The 26776-nt window shown below is 36.8% G+C and overlaps 1 protein-coding gene across 1 annotated transcript in view; it reads right to left on the reverse strand.

Moving 5' to 3' along the window:
* The window catches only part of CNTLN (centlein), a 188197-nt gene that overhangs the window by 111560 nt on the left and 49861 nt on the right, over positions 1-26776 (reverse strand). Inside the window, exons 7-9 of the mRNA XM_062608993.1 lie at positions 24523-24656; positions 15255-15417; positions 5935-6126 (exon numbers count right to left, since the gene is read on the reverse strand). Of these exons, the coding sequence (XP_062464977.1) occupies positions 5935-6126; positions 15255-15417; positions 24523-24656 (489 nt within the window). The remainder of the gene's footprint in view (positions 1-5934; positions 6127-15254; positions 15418-24522; positions 24657-26776) is intronic.

Raw genomic sequence — 26776 nt, forward strand, 5'->3', positions numbered from 1 at the left:
AAAGTTTTTAGCTGTTAAGCTACTGTATTAAATTTGCCATTAAAAATATAATTAAGATTAAAATCATATCTATATTGAAGATCACATGTCTTAAAGTTTAAATTATACTATACTTACCTATGTGTTGGAAACGCCAGAAAATACTGGTACTTTTCTATTGCAAACATATTTAAATATGGAGCAGATTTATGTTTATAAGCCATGATTTATACCTGTATATATTATAGTTCGCAGTTTAGGGGAATACAACCATTTGAAAAATGTTATTGATATTTTCCATTATTAAAGACTATCTATTTATTAAGTTGTGTTACTTAAATTGGCCAATTTCAGTTCCACTGTAATTCAAAGTCCAAGCTTAAAAGCAAATAGTGATGAAGAGTTTTGCCTTCCCCAAAAAATTTGCTGCAGTATTACATGGTTCTGTAAGTTCAGTATGGTTGTGTCATCTTGACCAAAACAAAAACAAAAAAATTGTACTTTTGATATCTTCGTAATTGATTTCAATGTTTTCTTAATAATTTGAGTATTTCTAAAATCTGGAAGATATTTGTGGCAAGCTTTGACCCACAGGGGGTGCAAGATCAAGAACTTTCAAAGCAAACAAATTAAATGGATAAATTTTCTAACAGTAAAGCCTAAATACATGTAATATAAAAACCATTTTGTTAGGAATTAGTTTCTGTAACTGAAATGATCCCAATCTATAAAACAAAATTTACATTACCATAATCTTAACAGATTATGCTTCTTGTTATGCTATATCGTTAACAAGAAATAGAAAATGAAGACTTTAAATATTCACTCTGCAATACTAAATATTACTGCACAGAATCTAGAACTGCTAAAATAAAGTAGTTACCTTCTCCAATTAATTTTTTACCATTTATTTGTCAATAAAATAAGGACTTTGAAGAAAATACTATATAAGCCTAATAAACTGAAATCACTGAAATACTGATGTTAGAAAACCAGTAAGTCACACTCTGATAAGACTTGAAGGATTTTTGCACAATGGTTCAGGAAACATTTTATTTATGCATTACTCATATAAACATTTCTCAACTCATTTTTTTATCTTAGGTAAAATTCAGCTCTTTTTTTTCCTAATAAGCTTGGGTTACATCTGTGTGCAATTTCTACTCTGATAGTTTTCCTGGTATTTTCTCATCTAACTACTTTTAAAAACTTCATAATGAGAAATTAAGATACTATTATAAAAATGCCAGTGAACTCTGTATTACGTAGAATGCACATACCTGTCAGACGCTGAAGTAACAAAAAAAGATTTAAACGTCTGTTAATTAATGTTCTTTGATCAAGCATCATCTCTTAATACTGTCTTTGATGTTTGCACATGTATGAAAAGTAGGAGTCAAAACAGAAATGACTGCTTTGGTTCAGTAAACATATTTAAATATTTACTATTCACATGGGTAATAGTTATGGTATAATAACTGTAGGACTAAATGTATGGTATACATCTCAGAGCTAAAAATGAACACCAATAATGAAACAGAACCAAAAAACAATTACATGAGATGAAATTAATCAAACCCCAAAAGCTTATGTTTTGAAAAATATTTAACATGGTTTTGTTCTGTTCTTTTTTAGTGTGTAGTGAAAGCATAGATCTAACTAAAAAGACTTCAAAGTTCTAAGATGCCTAAAGTCTGATCAGAAAAAATGCATGTGAGAGCTGCTGAATGCACACATACTAAGCTGTAAATATAAATCTACTGTAAAGCGGATTCAAATTCTTCATCACATAACCAGAATACTCAAAATAAAATTAACCAGAAGTTTGCCCTCACTGACACAAGTGCCACGCTGACTACAGTAAGATGACAACATTAGAGAGGCGTATTTTACGCTTAATGTAAAAAAACTGAAATATACTGCTAATAAAGTAAATAATATAAAACTAATTTTTTTCCTGATTACAATGTAATTTCATCAGCAAGAAAAGTTTAAATCCAGGAAGCACTAATGTATACAACTGATGTATAACCTTCCAGGCTATTTGAAAGCCTGAAGAAGATATATTAATGCTGTCAACAGACTGTTAGTACGTCCTACATGATGAAATTTCAGCAAGGTACAAATCTGAACATGGTCAAGAAATCAGTATTTTACAGCAGAAATACAATGCAATTAACAAACCTTTTTATTTCTTTTTTTTTTAGGAAGAGTCATTTTAAAAAATAGAAAACTAGGGGATTATTTTGTTGTCCTGTTACTTAAGCCTCTATTCCAAACCCATTTTGTTCTGTTGATGCTGCAATCAAGAGACAGCTGAGTGAGAAGGTTTTCTTCACAAATGATCAGGATTCTAGTTACCTAACAAGTCACAGAAGTAATTAATAGGTAATTCCCCTGCAGAAACCAAAGTTGTGTAACCACACAATAATCATTACCTTTTTAACATATATGTAAGATTGTAAAGTTGGCAATGGGAAACTTGGCTGTCATCAATATGCAGCCAACAATGAGCAAACTTATGACACATTCTCTGGCCTTTCAGCCAAAGCAAGACTCCATTTTAACAGACCTTGAGATATTTGCTATCATAGAATAGAAGGTTAGGCAAGAGAAAATATTAAGCATGTTAAGCACAAAGTGCATAATGTTTAACATCTTGGTTCTCCTACAAACCTAGTAACTATGAATGCTACCTATACGCATTTCCTTCCCTGTGAGACTGCTTCAGTAATGCTAATCACTTGTCCCACCACAGCCTGATTTAAGATTAATTTACCTAAAAAATGAAGGTTCATACTCTGCATTCAGTTTTTTAAATCACATTCATTATCATAAGTTGTCTGCTTTTGCTTCCTACCATATTTTCTCCACTGGCATTGGTAAATATCTGACTGAGCTTATGACAGACAACACAAGTGTTCAACTAATAAATTTCTGCAGAAGGTCAGACTCAACTCACAGTCACTAACAAAACAGAAAAACCTCGCTGAATAACCATGACCAGTACACACCTTCAAACATACTAGGAGCAGGGAGAGTATCGGAGTGTCTAAAATGCTGAGATCGGATAAAAATGGAAACTGCAGAAAGCCAACAGAAGACCACAGGAAGATAATTATTTGCACTCATGTTCACCAATAAGTAATTTAGGACTGCTTCACATTTGGATCCTAATTTACATGGAGTATACTGTTTAATGTACTTCAAGTTCAGGCACCACCAGAAGGAGACACAGACTAAATCAACAAAAGAAATTGTAGAATAATAGAATGGTTTGGGTAGTAAAGGGCCGTAAGATCGCCTAGTTCCAGCCCCCCTGCCATGGGCAGGGACACATCACCCTAGACCATGTCGCCCAACATTCTGTCCAACTTGGCCTTCAACACTGCCAGGGATGGGGCATTTACCACATCTTTAGGCAAGCTATTCCACTGCCTCAGCACCCTCACAGTAAAGAACTTCTTCCCTATATCTAACCTGAATTTCCCATGTTTAAGTTTGAACCTGTCACCCCTTGTATTATCACTACAGTCCCTAATGACGAGTCCCTCCACAGCACCCTTATAGGCCCCCTTCAGATACTGGAAAGCTGCTATGAGGTCTCCATGTAGCTTTCTCTTCTCCGGGCCGAACAGTACCAATTTTATCAGCCTGTCTTTGTATGGGAGGTGCTCCAGTCCCCTGATTATCTTCATGGCGTCCTCTGGACTTGCTCCAACAGCTGCATATCCTTCTTACGTTGAGGACACCAGAACTGTACACAGTACTTCAAATGTGGTGTCACGAGAGCAGAATAGAAAATAGGGAGATAATAGAGAATAGAGAGAGAATAGTAACAATTCATCCACACTGTAGGCCATTCTTTCAAAACACCCAAAGAAAATCAAGTATAAAGCTGAATCACCAATTGTAGACTGTCACTACCTTCTAAAATAGTCTTACTTTTAACTTCAAAGGTTACCTAAAGTTTTTTTGTGGATGTCACATCGCTGGCAGTGCTCAAGGCCAGGTTGAGCTAGGCTTTGCGCAACATGGTCTAGTGAAAGATGGTCCTGCCAATGGCAGGGGACTTGGAAATAGATGAGCTTTAAGGTCCCTTCCAACCCAAACTATTTGATGAATCTATTAAGTTCTTCTATGAACTAAATAAAATTGATCTCAGCGAAACCTGGATTTGAAATGGATTTCAGCAAAGCTCATTAGGAGCTCTCAAAGAAACCCAGCTGCTGTATTTTAAGAGGTGAAAAAAAAAACCAACCAAAAAATTGCTTTTGTTATGAGAAATAAGTAATAGCAGTAAAAACTTAATTTTTACTTACTTTGAGTATCTGTGCTACCCCATGTTCAAAAAATATGCAAAGGTAGGAGACTAGTATAGTAACAAAAGTTTCTGATACTACTAAGCTATTCAGAACAATGACAAAAGCTAGTGAGAAATATTTACACCAGGTCCATATGGCATACACTGTGACTGTCAAATAATACCAAAGGTAGACTATATAGATGTTGTACATAGAGGAAAGCATTTTGACATTCATAAAGACAACAAAGGCCTTCTTAACCTCAGGAAAGATAATCCAGAGATTTAATAAAAGCTTTTATGATTTAAAAAAAAACCAACAAACAACACAACAAAACTGTTACAATATAAACTACAAAAAACTTCAGAAGAATACAAGATGATGAAAGCAGAATAATATATTCAGAAATAGCCTGAGCATTAAAAAAACGTATTCTAATGCTGTGTTTAGAGCAGAAACAGCTTCAGGCTAATTATATATTTATATTGTTTCAAGAAATCCACCAAAATCTTCTAAAAGAAAAAAATTTTTCTAAGATTCAGAAAATGGTCAAGAATGTATCAAGAGGTAAACACTCCACAACAAAGACATATAAAATGTACTTTACCATTTATGAAAAAAAATTATCAAATCATTGCATAAGAGAAACAAATCATATAAATATGGGTTAAAATTCTTAGGATAAACACTTAAGTAATACTCTGGATAAAGTTAGAACATTGAGATGCCCATCATGAACATATTCAGGAGATACTACATTCTGTTATTTTTCCATTTTACAGCAGATTACTACTTACAAAACTTTGAGGAATTAAAACACTATGGAGTTTTTAATATTCAAGTTCCTTTGGGCTCATGAATATAATCCCTGACTACAGATCTACCTTACCCACCCACAGTAAGTAAACTTTTGCACATAATGAGCAACATCAACTATTTTCCTTTCTCTGCTTAATCCAGGGAAAGTACTAGTAAAATTGAAACACAGAACTACAACAAATTGACAAACCTATGAAAGAAACTAAGCAACAGTTTACCAAACCATTGTGGGTAGATCATTTCGAAGTCTTTCAATTTCATGTTGTAAATTGGCCTTTGAAAAATGTCAAGGGTATACATGTAAGATCTGGCACATTTGTAAAGTTGGATGCCTATTAGTGAGAGTGACAGATTTATTACAACAGTTCCAAATGGCCCATTAAAGCTTAGAAACGTTTAGACAATATTCCTCTCCACTGTAATACTTTCTTCAGTGATGATAAAACAAATCAGGACCAGTACATTTCATTTTCACAGAGGAAATGCAGAAATCCCCTATTTTTTCTAAAAAAATAGTGTTTCCAGGAAAATAATCACTTTGGTTTTATTTTTACTTTTGGTGTCTTTAGTAGAAAATGTAAAAGCTTTGTTAAATACTGACACCATCACTCAGTTTTCTTCCCAGGACAGATTTAACAGTGATGTATCTCCTAGTAGCAACAGGAGAATTAGTTACTACTACAGCAGCAGAGTTGAAAGATTTTTCTTAAAAGAAAAAAAAAAGGAAGAAAAAAACCAACCAAATAAAACCAAACTAACTGAAAAACCCTTTAAAACTGATAGAGAAGCTAAATTTAAAAAACAACTGTTAATATTCTAGAAGTGGACTCACATGTACTTCACATTTTGGAGGATTCTTATATATTGCATTTAAAGAAGCATGAGCCTGCTGAAGTTGCTCTTGTAACTGACAAATCTTTTCATCTTTTCCAAGTAACTGATCCTGAAGAGAGGCACAGTTTCGCTGCAGTTGAACTTCACTTGCTTTAACAGTTTCAAAACATGAAGCCAATTCATTATAAAGCTATGAGAGGGGAGAAGAGATTAAAAGGATTAAGAATAACTACAATGAAGATAGCCAAACAAATACAGGAGACGAAGAAGTATAATTTAAGTAACTTATACACAAATATCACCCTCTTTTTTCTACCGACAGTTTTTTTACACTTCTTGTCCTCCTGCCTCCTGTCATGATCCATCGATTTGAACACACTGAAACTTTAATTTTAAAGAAGTTTTTCCAGAAAAACAAAACTTACATTAGAATATTACAGTTTCAGTTGCTTCTTTATGGCAATTTTGAATAGAAATGGTCACCTAACGATCAGGATTTATTTTACTTCTTGAACAGTTTATAGAAAATAGAAAATAAATAAAAAATCCCTTACTGATAATAGGCAAACAATTGAAACAATGAAATTAAAGAAGCAAGAATAGCAAATACCCATCTTGTCCTTTATCGAGTAGTTTGATCCTATAAAACTAACCCTTTTAATATAGCTTGGATAGTAATACCGTGAATCCACTAATGCCTACTGCATTTCATGTAAAGTGTAAACCAGTTGTTTAAATAATTATTGTGGGATTCTTTTTTTTTTTACATTAACTATAAACCCTAGTGATTATATTAGAACTTCTCATCCCTGGCTGTTGCTAAACTGTTCTTGCTGAAACCAGAATATTGCATATATTCTAGAATTGCTTTTAGTACATACAGAGTTTTTCTAGAACCACATCTAAGTAGCAAATAGAACTTACTTTGCAAGAATAAAAGAACCACCTGATTTTTCCCTTTTTACCCTTTTTTCAATATAAACATCTGAAAACTGTTTAAAACAAAACCAGCTTTTACTTAAAAAAGCCCCAAATCACAAAACAACCCAGTTTGAAAAATAAATCTGCAGTATAAGAAACAATAGTACAGATTCTGAAAGAAATACATGACTCTGCAGCTCTACCACCTAAGCATATTTTCTTCTCTGTCTTCATTTCAGACCTTCATTCTTTCCATGGTCTTTTTTTCTGTTGTTCCCTCAAACTATTTATTCTACCATAAAATAATGTGCAGAAGGCATGAGAGTTTCCTTTGGAAAATCCATTTCTGTCATTCCATCCGAAAGAAACCTAGTAAATATGAAAATCAGAATTTCCAAATCTATTAATAATGTTTGTAAGTAGAAAGAACAGACAAAAGTAATTCTCCTTTTGTCTTGTCAGCTTTACTTAAATGATACATTTCTTTCTCCCTTTCACCTGCTTACATCGTTTAGAAGTTAAACCCTTTGAAAAACTACCACTGCTTTTAAATTTGGAAACTCTCTACCTCACACTTTGTGAGAAATTTGGAAATAATAACCTCTCTTCCCTTCCCTCTTCCTATTACTATCTACTCCGATGGGTTCTCAAAAGCCACTTAGGAGAATGTAAATCACTTCTTGTCTATTTTCAAAGCAGATCAGAGATCATGTATTTTAGGCAAAATGAATTCAAAGTCCAGATAGATTGATATTTTGAAATACTTTGACCCTTAAATATTAAACTTTGCGTTGAAATTTCTGTGCCTACTGAATCTTTCTTAATTATATTTAAGTAAGCTTACATAATGCCCAGAAATGCAAGTTCCAGATCAGCCAATTTCTTATGGAAATCACTAAGTATCTCACAGGAAAACAAACAGTTCATTTATCAAAAACATGCATTTTTAGATAATGTCCTTCCAAATGAATGGAACATCAAGACACAGTTACTTCCAGCTATAACTATATAAGCTCATTAGCTAGATCATACTGGTATGACAATTTGGTGGTTTTATGACTAGCAGCAGTTAAGTGGTTGTAATTATAGTATCTGAAAGGTAACATCCTAGTAAGATGAATGGAGAACATCAAAAATATCATGTTTTTTTCTAGCTGGCAGCTACATCCCCTAATGTAGTTAATGGGTATTTTTGTTAGTCAGCATTTGTCAAGACAAGACAAATAGCATGTCTTTTTACTTGCATAAACTTTTCCAACCTTTCCTGCTTTGAAAACAGCAATAACTAAACATATATATTTCACAAACAAAACAAACTAAAAGCTATGTGCAAAAAATCCACGCTCGCACTATTCATCTTTTTACACTCAGGTTTTGTTTGTTTTTACAGACAACATCAATGTATTAATTTATAGGACACAGATTTATTTTTAATGTATGTAACATCAGGAAATTTCAAAATGAAAATCACCTGCATGAACAGAAACAGTTTTATCTACTGTGTACACATACCCAGACTAGCCTCCAAATTTCCTTTTGGCTCCCTATCTTTTCCTTTATGGCCATCCATGTAGGTCAAATTCATGCTTAATGTTTATACTGGACCATTTTTGTGGTTTCTGCTTATTTCTGACCCTGTTTTAGAAGATGCACCACGTTCAATCACACTATAGTACACAATCTAGAATACAGAATTACACAACATGATGAAACAGATATAGAAAGTCAGGTGTAGGGATGCAAGATGTAAAACGGATACCAGAGGACTAGAGATGGAACACTGAGTAGAAAAAAACAAAGAAAGACGAAAATATTGTGAATTATTTAACTCAGAACTAGCAAACTTCACAGAAGAGTGAAATCATGACTTTACGTAAGTGAATGGTTATACCTCACGTGAGTCAGTAAGACGTAAGATTTACCCAGGAAACTGTCAAATTCCCAAGAGGAGATATTAAAAATGAAAAAAAAAAAGTTTACTAGATGGGGAAAAAATAATGAAGATATTTAAAATCATTCTTAATACATTTCATGAAATTCATTTAAAAAAAAAAAAAGGCAGTGGCCAGAGACACAAGCCTGCTTCCTGCTTCGCAAAAAGTGTTGCACTGACTGTATTTTGAGAATCCTCTTCTAATGCGTTAGAGTTGTCCTTTCTCTGACAGGCAACACAGAATGTTACAGGTGAAGGTACTTAAAAGCAAATAAAAAAATGATTAAAAGTATCTGAAATCAGTACACTGTAATAAATTCAGTCTCTATAACACAAGAGCATTACTTAACAGGAGGGAAGAGTAAGTAACTTAGATGATTTACAAAATATAACGTATCCCATATTTCTCAGCTACCCTAACAATTTTCTATATTGATTTAACTGATTTTACCAGAAAATACTTTCTGCTAGATCCCTGAAGAGTTACTTAAAACAGAAAAATCCATTAGATCAATAAGTGTCCTTAATGTCATCAAGTAACCTAAAAATTCCAGACCAAAGCTAGGACTTGTGGAAAACCAAAAGATGTGACTGAAATGCCGGCTCACACGTGACAGAAAATATTTAACAGCCTGATAATGGCGGGGTCAGGTAAAGTACTGACATACAGTAAATATGTGTACGGCAAAGCTCAGACTGAAGAAAGCTGAGGAATTCCAACAAAACCTAGTAAATCATTAACCCATGCTATCTAATGTATAGCCAAAAGCATAGTGCAACGTGAAAAAACCTGCAAAGTGAAACAGCTGACACAAATGACCGGCAGTAACTTTGTACAAGTGTGCAGGATTTATTTCAAACTAGGTTTAGACTGCTCCTGTGTACTGAATGCCAGCTAACAGCTGGGACACACTCTCCAGTTCCAAAATAATTTCCAGTTCCATAATCTTAAAGTCATTTAGTTAAAGCTTTCATAGACCTTTCTATGGCATTAACTAAAGAACAGAAAGTGGGGACATCCAAGGTATTTCCTGTAATAGTATGCTCCTCTAAGGAACTAACAGTAAGACAGATACATCCATTGAAATGGAACAGTAGCCAGTTACATACACTGGGTGCAAAACAAATATTCCCCTATATTAAATGTTTTACCTAAATGTTAACACCCTAAAAAAGTGTATTACAGAGATGTGAATAAATGAACCAAACATATCATAATACTGGACATATAATAATGACACAACTGCAAAAAAGTTAGTCTAAATTAAGACACAATAAAACTGTAAGAAAAACTATTACAGCACCATTGCAGAAATTCATGTTATATGCTCATGCTGTTTATAAGAAATCGAAAGGAACAATAAGCTGGAGAAACTCTAGGATGAAACTGAAGAGGCACTCCAGACAGATTGTATATAGCACATTCATGGCATTTAACTTTAAAATGGAAAGGTGATTTTTCAAGATGAGATGCCACAAGGCTTACCTGTGATACATGAGAAAAATGTTAGACACGTGAGACTAAGAAAAAAACCAAAACAAAACCAAACTAAAAGAAAATACAGAATGAATGTTAAGTAACATGAGGAAACATGCAAGCAGAAGTCACAAGTACAACCTAAAAGACAAGATGTGTTTTCCTATACCTTGTGGCATTATAGAACTGTAAATACCACCACTGTTTTGGAAACCATGTAAAATGGATAACTGTAGCAATATACCTTTGAAAAAATGACAGAAGATAATGTAAAAGAAAAGGACATTTCAGTCATTTTAATTAGTGTTTTTTCCACAAAAATTGAAACTGATGAGTGCATTTACTTCAGTAAATCCTGTATTTCCTGTTTCCTGACAGATTCCCCCACCCACCCCTAATGTAGCCTTCCAATATCCATCCATCTAACCACTTTTATGCAACTTCTGTGTTGATATGCTTATCTAACAGTGGGGTTTGTGGATTGCTTTTTTGAATATATAAACATTTTGACACTTTTCTCTCAGAAAGATTGTATTTATCAGCAACAACTCTGTGAAATGCCACCAAACCCCATTTAGATTTCTTCTCTCTATATATAGCATACTGTCAGAGAATATTCATCAGGCTTGTAAAGAACACCAGTCCTAGTTAATGCAGAAAAATGTGAGTAATTCATACTGCAAAAGGTATCATAATGGCTTTAAACTAAAAGAGGGGAGATTTAAATTAAATATTAGAAAGAAATTCTTACTGTGAAGAGTGGCAAGACATTGGCACAGGTTGCCCAGAGAAGTTGTGGCTGCCCCATCCCTCGCAGTGCTCAAGGCCAGGTTGGATGGGGCTTTGAGCAACCTCCTCTAGTGGAAAGTGCTCCTACCCATTGCAGTGGGGCTAGAAATAGGTGATCTTTAATGTCCTTTCCAACCCAAACGGTTTGATGATTCTATGATCTTGTAAAAAAATATATTACTGTTGCCAGCAACATTAAGCATCAAGTTTCCAAGCATCAGTGACAGACAGTAATATAGATTATTTACTTTTTTTTTCCCCAGACACTTAAGCCTCCTGTAGATATCAACCACAGGCTACCAAGTACAGGGTTTTTCAAGCATGAAAATCATTACCTGTGAGTGCAGTGTTAAATATCACTCTGACAGCACCAGAGTCTATCCAGCATTTCTTCAACTTTAACCTATAAGCACATGCGGTGCAGAAATCTACTTGCCAGCATATGACCAACTCTGCTGGTGTTTCGTATGGGAAATAAATAGACTAACGTACTTAACATACTTCACTTTCATAGAATCATAGAATAGCTAGGGTTGGAAAGGGCATGAAGATCATCTAGTTCCATGAGCAGGGATGCTTCACACTAAACCATCTCACCCAAGGCTTCGTTCAGCCTGGCCTTGAACACCCCCAGAGATGGAGCATTCACAATTTCCCTGGGCAACCCATTCCAGTGCCTCACCACCCTCACAGTAAAGAACTTCCTCCTTGTATCCAATCTAAACTTAACCCTGTTTAACTCGTTACCCCTTGTCCTGTCACTACAGTCCCTAATGAAGAGTCCCTCCCCAGCATCCCTATAGGCCCCCTTCAGATACTGGAAGGCTGCTATGAGGTCTCCACACAGCCTTCTCTTCTCCAGGCTGAACAGCACCAACTTTCTCAGCCCATCTTCATACAGGAGGTGCTCCAGTCCCCTGATCATCCTCGTGGCCCTTCTCTGGACTTGTTCCAACAGTTCCATGTCCTTTTTACGCTCAGGACACCAGAACTGTACACAATACTCTCAAGTGAGGTCTCATGAGAGCAGAGTAGAGGGGCAGGATCACCTCCTTCAACCTGTTGGTCACTTTGTTAAAGATCTGAATTTCACACAGCTTTCAGGGATAAAGTGGATTATGAAAATGATGATTTTTTATTACTGACGTGGGCTTAAGGATATCTGACTGAACAGTTAAGTTTCAGCTCTTTTCATGTGTGAAAGAACTTATGTTTTTCATTTCAATTTGATGGAGAACCTGCATTGTTATTACCATTTACACATCTATACGGTTGTAGCTTTTATTTTGTGAATGTAATGCTCCTTACATAAACCCAAACACATTTAATGTAATTTTAAACTATGTTTAAAGGTTGTTGCAGTTGCAAAAAAGACTGGAAGTGATAAAATTTAACCTTAGAATGGTAAAGCTAGTAACTTGACATTCTCAAGCTTGAAGGAAAGCAAACTATCTCCGCATACTGACCAAAAGAAGGACTAGCAAAGGCAACTGCAGGTACAAAATTAACCACAATATCTGAAAACGTATCTGACATGATCCTATTTTTGTCTGCTTTCTGGTGTACTTGATGCAGACTTCTGCAATGCCTCACAGTTGAGCACTCTTGCTATGTTTTGTAATTATGCCAAAAATCTAATTATTGAGCAGTGCTTTTCTTTATCACAGACACGGATTGTACCACTCACTATCCACAATATTCTCTCTTTGAGAGCTGACTTCTAGGACACAAATTACGGTTTCCTACTTAATGATAAATAACAGTATTTTCACTTCACTTAAACGGCCTTCCACTAAGAGATTTTTCATCAGTATCATTAACAAGAACCAAAATGGCCACATCAGATGAACGGAAAGTACTGCATTATAAAAACAAAGGCCCTAAATTGTAAATTTAAAAAACTGTGATAAGCTGGCTAAGGAGGTCAGAATCTCTTCTTGTCTTATTATCCCTAGTATTGATTGAAGTCTCTCCACCTTGAAATTGTTGGTGAGGACAAATCTATTGAGTCTCATTAAACCCAGCACAGGAATGAAGTCCCTGGAGCATTTGGGACCACTAAAACAGATGCTATACATTTTAGAAAAATACTCTTTATCCTTGAGAATGAGAACTACAGCTGCAATATAAAACAGACACCAAATTGTTTCCATAAATGCTCTAACATAAAGGAGTTATTGTAGAACACAGCACCCTTAACATTTCTACTTAAAGAAAAAAAAAGGGTAGTAGCATGTCAAATCAACACAATTTGATAAAACAGACTACAGATCTTCACGTGTATACTTCCCACTACAGCTTGACTTGGAAGAGAAATGGTGTCCCTCAATGGATTTACGCATAATTCAGTGCAAGTTCATGACCCTGATCTGGTTCATCAAAAATGTTTTTTCTTCTATTCAGTCAACTGTTTTGCATTACAAATTAACATCAACACAAATAGCAGCTCTCCTTAAAGGCAGAGGGTAAGATAGTCGTCAAATATGTAAACCAACTGCATTGCCTCAGCTATAGCATATAGTGTCTATCTGACCACTAAGAGAGAGGTCATTGATATTGCTGTAAGGGACAATATATCATAGGATGTACATACTGATAGGCTCAATGCCATATGGAACAGTAGGAAAATATTCCTTTGTGAATATGTTTATGGAATAGCTGACACATCCTTATCTAGCTATTGCAGCCTGCATATTATTAATGCATAGAAGATTAAAAAAACCTAGACGTTTGTCTGCAATAGCTTGTCTTTCTCATTCAAAGGAAAAATAGGCATTTGTATTATTTTTACAGATCTGAGTTTCCCAAAGGTCTGCTGTGACCTCAGTAGGCTTTTGTATCTTGTGATTTGAAAAATTCATGTTACTTTCAAGCAACTACAGTTGGGTATTTTATACAGTTCTTCTGATCATAAGTATAGGACAGGATTGTTATGATAAAGAGACTGCTTCTTCCCTCCAAAGTTCTCTTAATTTGCCACAAACATTATTAGATTTATTCCACTCATTAAATCTAGCACAGGACTTCTTTTTTTACATATATAACTTTTCTTTAATAAATATATCTACTTTTTTTTAGCTAATTTTATTAAAAACAAAAAAATAAGACCAAGACCTTTTTTTCCAGGTGTATTAGATATTTTGATATTTTACAAAAAGAAGGAAGTCTACCTGTAGCTTGGCTGGACTACTACTGTAGTGAACATAGACAATGTCCTCTGTCGCTGCAGTCAGTGATAAACTTACGCAGAGTTAAGTACACAAGAATGTGCTGGGCACTATGTACTATAAAATGTTAACTAAACACATCTTTAGAAACCCAGTAATGATTCTGGCTTAATTTAGGCCTAGCTTCACAATTTTTTCACTACCTGTATACTCTTAAGTAAGATGATAAATGGAAACACCTTAAAAAGCACTAACAGTTCCAAGATTGGTAGAAGGTAAGTTAAAGATGTATATACAACTTTTTTCTTGTCTTCCTCCTTCTCAGTGTTTCTAAAAAGGAAGGAAACTTATCTTCTGTATTTCTTACAGACTGAAAAACACATCCCCATAATTTTTTACACTCAAAGGAGAAGTTCTGAGTAATGCACATATATGTGACAGCTCTTCAGGGTTAGCATTTTTCCTGGCATGCATCAAAAATGTGAATCTGTTCTGTAAATGTAAATATAGTATAAAAAAATAAAAAAAAAGTAATTATCCTTTTCAAAAGTTATTATGGCAACAATTTTTCCAGTTAATTTTGATAGAGCAGGTTTTTTGCATCTTAATGGAGTAAAATTGTTTGAGATTCACACAAATACATTATTTACAATTGAAAGGAGTTTCTTAGCCTAAATTATCAAAAACAAATTGGAGAATTTAGCAATTGAAAGCCCCAGGAGATGAAGAATTAAAACACAGGTAACACGAAATTACATGAAGAAATTTATATGCTTTGCAATCACTCCTAAGACACAATCAAACCTTAAGTTTTAAGGCTCATCAATTCAATGTAAGCAAGGGACATATATATGTTGGGATGTAATTAGTCTGATAAGCTCTGTTACTTTGCCAACCACATTTTGGCAACAATCAAGATCCAGAGATCTAAAGGATGCAAGACAACACAGTAGTTCGATTACTCTGTCCATTGCTATTGTACAGATGGACGTTAAATTGAATGCCGTGATCATAAAGCAGAATGACATTACTTTTTGATAGGATGTTGTTTCAGCTATATGAGCATCTTCTTGGTCTTTCAGTACTTTTTGTGTACCATTATTGAGAGCCTGAAGTTGCTTTATCAGCTCCGCCTGCTGTGCTGTATGCTCAGTGTTTTGACTGTAAAGATTCTGCAGCTCCTGTAACTCCTTCCTGCGCAAAATAAGCAATACAGAGAAATTAAGACCTGCATTAAACAACTGTATTCAAATAATTTCATTGTAGATAATGAGTTTTCTATTTTCATTTATTTTTCTGCCACTTGCCTTATAAACACTAGAAGTTACATTTATTTATTATATACTTTTTTGAAATATCTACAAAACAGTTAAGTTTCCAAATGGAATGCCTTTCAATTTTCCTCTACTGGTCTAACTGCTTTTCAATAAATTGATTTTTGCTACTGCATCAATACTTTCTGACCAATATTCAGTTAACTCTTTAGTGGTGGGTGTCAAAATGTAAAATATTTAGAACACATGGACTGTCAAAAGTTTGTTTCAATCAAGAAAAGACACAAGTTTTAACTTGAAAAGTATCTGCAAAGCAAGTCTCTTCTGAAATGCCTCTATTCCCTAGACACATAAAGTATGTCTGCTGATAAATTGCTTTTTGTCAGAAGGTGCAGCATACTGAGAAAGCCATAAAGCAAAGTAAGTAAACTTTGGGGTGCATTATAAAACATAACAATAAAAGTTCTATAAACACAATAATAGGAAATATGTTGTAATGCAACCATAGGATAGATCTAATATAATCAGTCTGCTTGAGAATTTTGTTCTACTGATGATAATCTTATAAATTAAGGCAGAACTGAAGATCAGTAACTCTTACTTATTGTAAACAATGATTAAAAACCTGGAATATTTTCTGTAACACATGTTAGAAGACTCCATTAATATCTCTTTATATATTTTCTACTTAATTTCCTGTTTAATTCACAAGCACATTTCAACTAGTATTACATACAGGTACTGAAATATATGCTTATATATAAGCTTAGCACTTCAACAAATTTACTTCCTTATTTCTTTGAAGATTTTCATTGGTGACCAGCATCTCTGCACTTAGAATTACCATTAACAACAACGATTATCATTACATTTTTATAATACTGCTGGAGACATCCAAGCAAAGATTAGTGTACAAAAAGGTAAGTTTTTTTAACTTCCTTGGTCCTGAGACACTGGACAAAGAAACCGTTTTAAGGGAACTTTCAAAAAAATATTTCTTAAGACCTGAGCCACTACTTCATATGTTGATTATTCATTAAAAGTACATCTGAATAATCATATTTTTGTCTATAAAATTGAAATTACATGTACCACAACAGCCTACTCAGTCAATTTACTGTGGTTAAAACAGCACTGTTCAAAAAAGCCTGTTAACGGGCCAATGCAGGAGAACACTTAAGGACATGGCTTAATTAACAGTATTTTATTTAAGTCCTACTGTTCTAAATGAGAGGTTAACCTTAACAACAGTAGAGGTGCATTTAGGACTCTATTTAACAAAACCAAAGCAAAACTGCGGTGGGTACTTCATATGTACTAACTTAATTCTGTTCACTAGCACATCAGGGGAAATAGGGACATAATGATACATTAGAACTTTATGAAACTCTATGACAGACTTCGAAACAAGCACTTGGCTTATTTCCCTGACTGTGAGTAAATAGTAGAAAAAAACCACATCTTCGCATGGCAGTTGAAACACAGATTATATTAATTTTATACCGGTTCTCCAGATCTTCATTTTGTTCTGGAAGGGAAAAACCTGGAATAATATTGAATCCTCAGATACTGTTAGAAATTATGGCAGTAGCTGTTGCCAAGACCACTCTGCTATATTACTACTGTTTAATTTGTATGCAAACATGAACACAGTTATCTGTGTCTGTCACCTGAGAATGTACAGTATTAAGTATTCTCTAATGGTCTGCCCACAAAGTGTATTAAGGTCGATTGGAGTCTTTCTTGTTGACTTTATCAGGATTTGCGTCATACTCTAAAAGAGAGGAGATCTGGGGGGAAGCCCAACCTTGCAGCCACCCAACTGCAGCACAGTCAGAACACGTTAACATGTTTGCCCATGTTAAGTTCAAGGATTTTTAAATATAAGGAAACCTAGCCACAGTTCCATTATTCCATATTTTAAAAATCAAACTTCATTTCTTCATACACGTGCCCTAAATTCCTCTTTTTTTTTTCTTTTGAGTAAAAGGTTACATAAACAAAAGTTTCAATCTGAAAAATTCTTGATACACAGAAATACACAACCACTGTATTTAATCTGAAGTTCGATGTTACTTGCATTTCTATGTTACAGGTGCTTTTAACCTCTTTGTCTAAAAGGTACTATTTATACACTGTAGATCAACAAAGGGAACCTTCTTTTATTTCATTTCTACACAGGAAGGAGGAAATGATACTCAATCTTACCAGGAATTATTCGGCACCAATTGGGGCAACACAAATAAATTCACAGGATTAAGCACTTTTAGGAACAGACAGGCCAACTTGGTGAGGGGAGCTTTAAGACAGGAATGGTGGGGGAGAGAGATGCTGACCAACTAAAAAGTGAGAGAGCTGTGGCCAGGGCTGACAAGAAAAGGGCACAGGTTGGTGTGCCCAGGAAGACCTTGTGATGAATACAAAGCTCAGGGAGGACAACCTCAAGCATATGCACATAAATAAGGGAGTGCTGACAAGACATTATTAGAAGGAGCCTTACGATTCTTCCTGGGAAACAGGCACAACTAAGTGTCCATCTGAAGTTGCTGCTCAAATGCACACAGCATGTCCCCACAGAAGATGACAGCAGGAATTAGAAATCTGTCTGTAGTTGCAGGGCTCGTTAGGATCATGGAGAAAGATGTGATACCTCACATGACTGGAGTGCTGCCATGTCATACAGGCTCTTCAGGAAGTACAGGCTGTGATGTCAAAAAGTTGCCCTTTATGTGAAAGAGTAGTCTAAATGGATGGATAGAGGTCTGCCTTGGGATGGGCAATGATCCAGATGAAAGCATCTGTGCAGGTAGACCAATGTGGATGACAGGGGCTGCTTGCTGATCCTTTCTGACCAGAAGGAAGAATTAAGTCCTCTCAGGAACTGGAAGAAGATTCATGTTTGCAGGCTCTTGTCTTCATAAGGGACTTGAATCACTCCAGTATATACTGGAGGGATGACAACACAGGAGGGCACAAGCAATCCAGAAAGTTTCTGGAATGCTTTGATGAGAATGTCTTGCTATAGGCAACTAGCAGGCTTATAAGGGGACACACATTGCTGGACCACATAATTACAAAGAATGGTCACAGGTGTAAAGGTCAGTGGCAGCCTTGTCTACAGCAACCTTGAGATGGTGGGAGTTCAGGATCTTGAGAGGTGGGACAGAGGGAAAAAGCAGTATCACAACCCTGGATTTTTGGGGAGCAAACAGGCCTTTTTCAGGGATTTCCTTAGAAGAATCCAATACAGTATCAGTCTGGAGAGAAGAAGGATCCATGAGAGCTGGCTGATTTTCAGAGATTAGTTCTGCAAGATCAACAATGGTCCATTCCAAGGAGCAAGAAGTCAAGCAAGGGTAGCAGGAGGATTGTTGGATGGATGAACAAGGACCTCCACTGGCTAAACTCAAATGTAAAAGGAAGGATACAGACGCAGAAGCAGGGACAGGAGACCTAGATAAATGAATAGTAAGGTAGATTTGAATCTGGCTTGAATGTACCAGGCTTAAAGAGCTGTGATCAGTGGCACAAAGTCCAGATGAAGGCCAGGCATCAGTGGAGTATCCTAGAGGCTAGCACTGGGGCCAATCCTCTTTTAACTTCTTCATTAATGAACTGGACAACAGGACAAAGTGCACCATAGCAAGTTTGCTGATGACACAAAACTGGGGGCAGTCATTGTTTCACCAGATGTTTATGCTGCCAGTCAGAAGGACTTCAACATTCTGGACAAATGGGCTGACAGAAACCTCATGAGTTCAATAAAAGGAAGTATAAATTACTGCCTTGAAGAATAATAACCCCATTCACCGGCAAAGGCTGGGGCCTGATCAGCTGAAAAGCAGCTTGTCAGAAAATTGTCCTGGGGATGCTGGTGGACATCAGACTGACCAGGAGCCAGTAACGTGTCCTTGTGGCAAAGACCAAAGACATTCTGAGACCCACTGAGAACAGCGTTACCAGCACGGGGAAGGAGGTGATCCTTCCCCTTTATTCAGAAGTGGCGTGGCGTGTCCAGTTCTAGGTCCAGTATACGAGAGATGGATACATGAAGGACCACAAAGATGATGAAAGGACTGAAGCACCTGCCATACACAGACAGGCTGGGAAAGCTGGGACTGTTTAGTCTGGAGAAAGGAAGGCTCAGAGGGGAGAGATATTATATAAGTACCTGATGGAAGTCTATAAAGAAGATGTAGACAGACTCTTCTTGGTGGTACCCAGTCAAATAAGAGACAACAGGCAAAAATTAAAAAGGCATGAAATTCCAGTTAAAAACTGACACTGGGTGGGACTTTCAGAAACATCTCCCACTCTCTACCACCAGAATGAGACTGGAGTACTTTAAAATTTTGGTCCCTGATACTTTGCTAAAAAAGACTGCCCCATAAAGAAAACATTTCTCTTAGTGTCTGCAGACACAGTTACTGTTAAACTGAAAAAAAAAACTTACAAAAAACTGTCAGACGTGCAGAACAGAACAAGAAGTTAAGACTGCACAAGAAACAGCACCAGATCAGTCTGCACTCAGGCTCCTAAGAGACTTTAATTTCCAATTGATTCTAGCACCTACTGTAAACATTTCAGACACAATTAGCAAGGTGTCAGCTGAGAAGTATTTTTCTGGATCTGCCTATACTGCATATAAAAGAAGATGCTAACTGAAGGAAGCCAGTTTCCTTCCTTCCTTTCTCCAGAGCTTGTTTCTAACGATTATAAAAATGTTCCTGGTCTGTTTTCAAGAAAGCAAATGGTGGGGAAGGCAGGCAGGCAGCAGATGGGGAGAGAGAGGCACAGCAGTGGGCCGAACAGATCGATTTGCAAATCAGATTGTTCTTTTTCAGCTCCAAAAGTTTGAAATTGACGATGGAAGATAGCAAAGGAGATAGGGTATTTTCCACACCATTGTCAAAGAATGTTCTGCCAGTATTAAATAAAAACTGACCATTCGATGCAATACTTTTACAAGTCTGAGGTATAAACAAGAATTAAAAAAAAATAAATTATCAGCTAAAATAAAAACCTAACAACCAAATGTTTAAATCATGAAGTCAACACAGTTCTAAGATCTTGGCCTAAGAAGACAAGACAATGTAGAGACCTTATTTTCTTCACAGATTTTTCCTTTATTTCTGCAGTTGTTCTTTTTTTCATTAAGAACCGAAAGAAAAAAATGTTTTATGTATGTTTCCCCTTGGGAAGATACAGGGAAACTTCAATATTCTGTACTACAAAAAACACAGAACACTTGAAATTCTCAGTCCATGGGGCTAACTACAGAAACTGCTGCCTGAAACTGTGAATTTTATATAAGTCGTTTAGCATAAACCTTTTTTCATACTGGAAATGTAACCAAGACACTTGTAAGCAAAGAGAGTTCATTGAGAAAGATTAACAGATATTGAACAATAATGGTATTGAACATAACATGATAAGTGTAACACACAAACTAGTGATATGGAAACATACTATCATTCATTGCAATATCAATGAAATATCTGGGAAGGAAAACATTTGAGCACACAGAAAAACATGAAACCTTTGCCAAACTCTTTTCCATAAATACAGAATGTAGGCTGCATGGAAAAATATACAGAAAAAGACTTGAAACTTCAAATAAATATATTGCCCATCTTTTTGTTCCCTCAAGTTCAGATCTCATGTTCAAAAAAGTACTTAATTACATATGTAGATGAGATGACCACGTCAAGAATAGATTAGTTTAGAATAGAACAGAATAGATCAGATCAGAATATAATAGAATTGTTAGGGTTGGAAAGGACCTGAAGATCACCTAGTTCCAACCTCCCTGCCATGGGCAGGGACACCTCACACTAAACCATCTCACCCAAGGCTCTGTACAACCTGGCCTTCAACACTGCCAGGGATGGAACATTCACAACCTCCCTGGGCAACCCATTCCAGTGCCTCACCACCCTAACAGGAAAGAATTTCCTCCTTATATCCAACCTAAACTTCCCTTGTTTAAGTTTTAACCCATTACCCCTTGTCCTGTCACTACACTTCCTAATGAAGAATCCCTCCCCAGCATCCCTATAGGCCCCTTTCAGATACTGGAAGGCTGCTATGAGGTCTCCACGCATCCTTCTCTTCTCCAGGCTGAACAGCCCCAACTTTCTCAGCCTATCTTCATACAGGAGTTGCTTCAGTCCCCTGATCATCCTCACAGCCCTCGTCTGGACTTGTTCCAACAGTTCCATGTCCTTTTTATGTTGAGGACACCAGAACTGCACACAATACTCCAGGTGAGGTCTCACAAGAGCAGAGTAGAGGGGCAGGATCACCTCCTTCGACCTGCTGGTCACGCTCCTTTTGATGCAGCCCAGGATACGGTAGGCCTTCTGGGCTGCAAGCGCACACTGAAGCCAGCTCATGTTCATTTTCTCATCAACCAGCACCCCCAAGTCCTTCTCCGCAGGGCTGCTCTGAATCTCTTCTCTGCCCAACCTGTAGCTGTGCCTGGGATTGCTGCCACCCAGGTGTAGGACCTTGCACTTGGCATGGTTAAACTTCATGAGGTTGGCATCAGCCCACCTCACAAGTGTGCCACGGTCTCACTGGATCCCATCCCTTCCCTTCAGCCTATCAACCGAACCACACAGCTTGGTGTCATTGGCAAACTTGCTGAGGGTGCACTCAGCCCCACTGTCTATGTCACCAACAAAGATGTTGAACAAGACTGGTCCCAACACCAATCCCTCAGGGACACCACTCGTTACTGGTCTCCAGCCGGACACTGAGCCATTGACCACAACTCTTTGTGTGCGGCCATCCAGCCAGTTCTTTATCCACCCAGTGGTCCATCCATAATTGATGTCGCTCCAATTTAGAGACAAGGATGTCGTGTGGGACAGTGTCGAATGCTTTGCCCAAATCCAGGTAGATGATGTCAGCTGCTCTACCCCTGTCCATCAGGTCTGTAGCCCCAACATAGAAGCCAACAAACTGGTCTGGCAGGATTTCCCCTTAGTGAAGCCATGCTGGCTGTCACCAACTACCTTGTTGATTTTCATGCACCTTAGCATGCCATCCAGAAGAATCTGCTCCAAGATTTTGTCAGGCACAGAGGTGAGACTGACTGGTCTGTAATTCCCTGGGTCATCCATTTTCCCCTTCTTGAAAATGGGGGTTATATTTCCCTTTTTCCAGTCGTTGGGAACTTCACCTAACTACCATGATTTCTCAAATATGATGGCCAGCGGCTTAGCAACTTCATTCGCCAGCTCCTTCAGGACCCACGGATGGATCTCATCAGGACCCATGGACTTGTGCATGTTCAGATTTTTAAGATGGTCTTGAACCAGTTCCTCTCCTACAGTGGGCGCAAGGTCTTCATTCTCACAGTCCCTGCGTCTGCCTTCCAGGACCTGAGTGGTGTGGGCAGAGCATTTGCCAGTGAAGACTGAGGCAAAGAAGTCATTTATAATCTCAGCCTTCTCCAAATCCAGGGTAGCCAGTTCTCCCCATAGCTTTCGGAGAGGGCCCACGTTGTCCCTAGTCTGTCTTTTATTTGCAATGTACCTATAGAATCCCTTGCTGTTATCTTTTACATCCCTAGACAACTTTAGTTCTAACTGGGCCTTAACTTTCCTAACCTGGTCCCTAGCTTCCCGGACAACATCCCTCTATTCTTTCAAGGCTACCTGGCCTTGCTTCCACCTTTTATAAGCCTCTTTTTTCTTTCGAAGTTTCCTCAGCAAATTCTAAGAGGTTGTTTTGTAGTGAATAGTAATGAATATATTTGAGAAATTTTAAGCTATATGATTTGGCCAACTCAGTTCACAATTTTCTAAACTACAAACAACAAGCAGTAACTTTGCAAATCTCAATTACCCAATTTTATAAATACCTTCTTTGCTGCCCCTAGTTCTCTTGCATATGTACATATTTCTAAGAGTAATTTCAGAAAATAATAAAGCCTATTAGTCCATTGATGTATTTCACAAATTCCAGTGATTGCCTCTTTCAACAGAACTTTCCATTAAAGTTGCCTTTTTTTATTGACTTTTGAAAATCCCACTCTTACACCTTCCAAATATGGAAACAGCAAGATAGCAATTTTCCTGTACAGATTTTATCAAATACCATGGCAATTTAAATCAGAGGGATCAAAATCATATTTCTAGATTTTTTACCAAAAAGACTTAAGTTGCTAACTCCCTACAGTAAGATTATTTCTGCTTGGAAGGCAAAGAGGAGTGTCCATACCGATGACTTCTGCATCCCAGCTGCAGCTTTTCAGGCATAATCTCAGTTTGAGGCAATACTGAAGGAAATATTATTTGTCTAACACAGGTGTAATAAACACAATGTATCCTCTAAAACTAAGAGGTGAAAAATGGACAGTTTCCTAGCAATCCACTCAAAGTTACGAATTGTCTTCTGCCATTACCTTCATTTTGAGGACTTCGGTAGTCTAGTCAATTAATATCATTAATTCCATCCTTCGTTTCTTTTCCACAACTCAAATAATGCAGCACTAATCTTACAGATTCAATGTAAAGAAATGGTGTGCAAGACCTAAGATAAAGCTTAAATCACTGCACTTTAAACCTTTAGCACAGGCTTACATAGACTTTTGCTGACTTGTCAGATTTGACTCTTAATTAAAAAGGTAAAGTTAAGCTTAATGCTTTTCTAAGCTTAGGGCATTTAGCCCCTCCAATTAAATGTTTATGTCACTAATCATACAGGTATTTTCCTACTTTCAGTGGAAACTGGTAGTACTCTGACCCAATGCTAATTACAGAAGTTGACATTTTTAAGCCCATCCCTACTCAAAAAATGAGAATAATATATTGAGTCAAAATATATCACAGTCTACATATAAACTGTTATCTAGTGGTATATTTCCAAATGCTTTACATCTTGCAGAATGGTATGAAAATATACTGTTGCACAAAAACATCTCTAATGCAACAATGTAAGTGCAACAATATAAGTGCAACAATAGTCTTTTTGAGAAGATGCAGGCTTAAAGGTAATGAACTCATCAAATACTTACCTAGCTCTTATCACATCACAATCCTTCTGGGTCAATTCTTCCTGTTTCACAGCTACCTGAGATGACAAGTTACTGCATATATTGTGCAACTCTTTTATTTGTTCTCTTGCCTCTGCTAAGTCAGTTTCCAAAGTCTACAAAGAAAGCATTTGAAACATATAAATGTATAAGAAAGAGTTAAAATTTACTATGCTTTTTATCAACATATACAGACATAGGAACATGCACACATATATTTATTGTGGTCTAACCAAATATATAGAGATATATGTGCAAGTCTGGATGTAGGAAAAATGTTTAATACCAGAAAAAAGATACATCTCAAATTTTAGGTGCCCACCTAGTCTTTACTGTGGGAAGTTTTCCTTAATTCATCTGCTGCATGTTGAAGGAGAATCCTGAATGAAATCTTCGCAAAGCAATAGTACAGTATGTAACCACTGATCTGATTAAAACTTGTTTTCTGTGTAGAAATCGAACAGAAAACACCTACTCCTACCAGAGAAGTTATACATTCACTGTTTTAAGTTCTCTAAAATTGCACAATATTGTGCACATGAACTAAGAATCACAGATACGAATTAATTTTTCAGACTGCTTGTTAAGTATCTCATGATTTTGCACTTCAATGGAAGGAACAGTTTCTTCAGGAAAAGAAACAGCATACAAGAAAAATTCTGGAAACGTTCACTGAAAACAATGTAAACAAGTAATAGTTTGCCATTTACAGTAGGCCATACCATACAAGCTAGCCAAACTGTTGTCGTGGCTTAACTCCAGCCAGCAACTAAGTACCACACACCCTGCAGTGGGATGGGGAGGATAATTGGAAAAAGGTAAAATGCATGGGTTAAGATAAGTTTAATATCTGAAATAAAGTAAAGATATAGTAACAACAACAAATAGGGGGGAAGGAGGGATAAACCCCAAAGAAAATAGTGAAGGGATAAACAAAAATAAAAACAAATTCGAGTGAGTGATGCACAGTACAATTGCTCACCACTGGCTGACCAATACGCAGCCCAACCTGAGCAGCAACTGATCCCTTTTGGGTGAATCCCCCCAGTTTATATACTGGGCATGATGTGCTGTGGTAAGAAATACCCCTTTGGCTAGTTTGGGTCAGGTGTCCTGTCTCTACTCCCTCCCAGCTTCTTGTGCCCCTCCTCACTGACACAGAATAAGAGACTGAAAAGTCCTTGACTGGGGTAAGTGCTACGGAGCAATGACTAAAACATTGGTGTCTTACCCACATTGTTCTCAGACTAAACCCAAAACACAGCACTGCCCCAGCAACTAGGAAGGAGATGAACTCTACCCCAGCCGAAACCACTACAAGCGTGAAGGTGCATCTAGGAAAAACAGCAGCAAGGCAGCTTACTCAAGCAAGACTTCAGTCTTTACATAGTGACCTTACTAGAGTTCTCTGGGGGCTTAGCAGCTTAGAAGAGCACTTCAGTCCTTAAGAAGCTTCATATGACTATTCTCCCAGAGTCTTTTGAGGCAAGAATGGAAATAGAAATAATACAGCAAAATCTAAGGCACAGTTTCAGATATGCAACAGTTTTGACATTATACTACTCAAAATCACATGCCCTCAGTAAGGCAAATGATGCTGGAGAGGGACTCATCATCAGGGACTTTAGAAATAGGACAAGGGGCAATAGGTTCAAACTGAAAGAGGGAAGTTCAGGTTAGATATAAAGAAGAAGTTCTTAACTGTTAGGGTGGTGAGGCACTGGAACAGGTTGCCCAAAGAAGTGGTAAATGCTCCACCCCTGGCAGTGTTCAAGACCAGGCTGGACAGAACCCTGGATGCCATGGGTGAGGTGTCCTGGCCCATGGCAAGGGATGGAACTAGATGATTCTAAGGCCTTTTCCAACCCAAACCTTTCTATGGCTCTATGAAATATTCCAGGATTGATCAATAATTTAAAATAAATACCTCATAGGAGGATAAAATCCTTAATCTACTGCCAATAGTATATTATTTTATCTTCCATTTACACACAGACTTAAAGAAATAAAGAAATGCACATTTTTCCCTCTCAGCAAAGATGCCTCAAAGGCTAAGTAACAAAAATTATTCTTTTCTGAGATAACAGAAGATTTCAGAATGATAGGAATACTTCATTATATCAATGCATAAAAATGAACAAGTGGAATAAAATTATCTGTAACTTGCAGCCAAATAATCTTAGGGTTTCTCCTCAGTGTTTTTTCCTTTTTCCACAACAGCTGAAAGCTATTGTAT

The sequence above is a fragment of the Pezoporus occidentalis genome, unplaced genomic scaffold (genome assembly GCF_034315485.1).
Source record: "Pezoporus occidentalis ecotype Australia unplaced genomic scaffold, CSIRO_AGI_Poc_V1 ctg133, whole genome shotgun sequence".
NCBI classification, from domain to species: domain Eukaryota; kingdom Metazoa; phylum Chordata; class Aves; order Psittaciformes; family Psittacidae; genus Pezoporus; species Pezoporus occidentalis.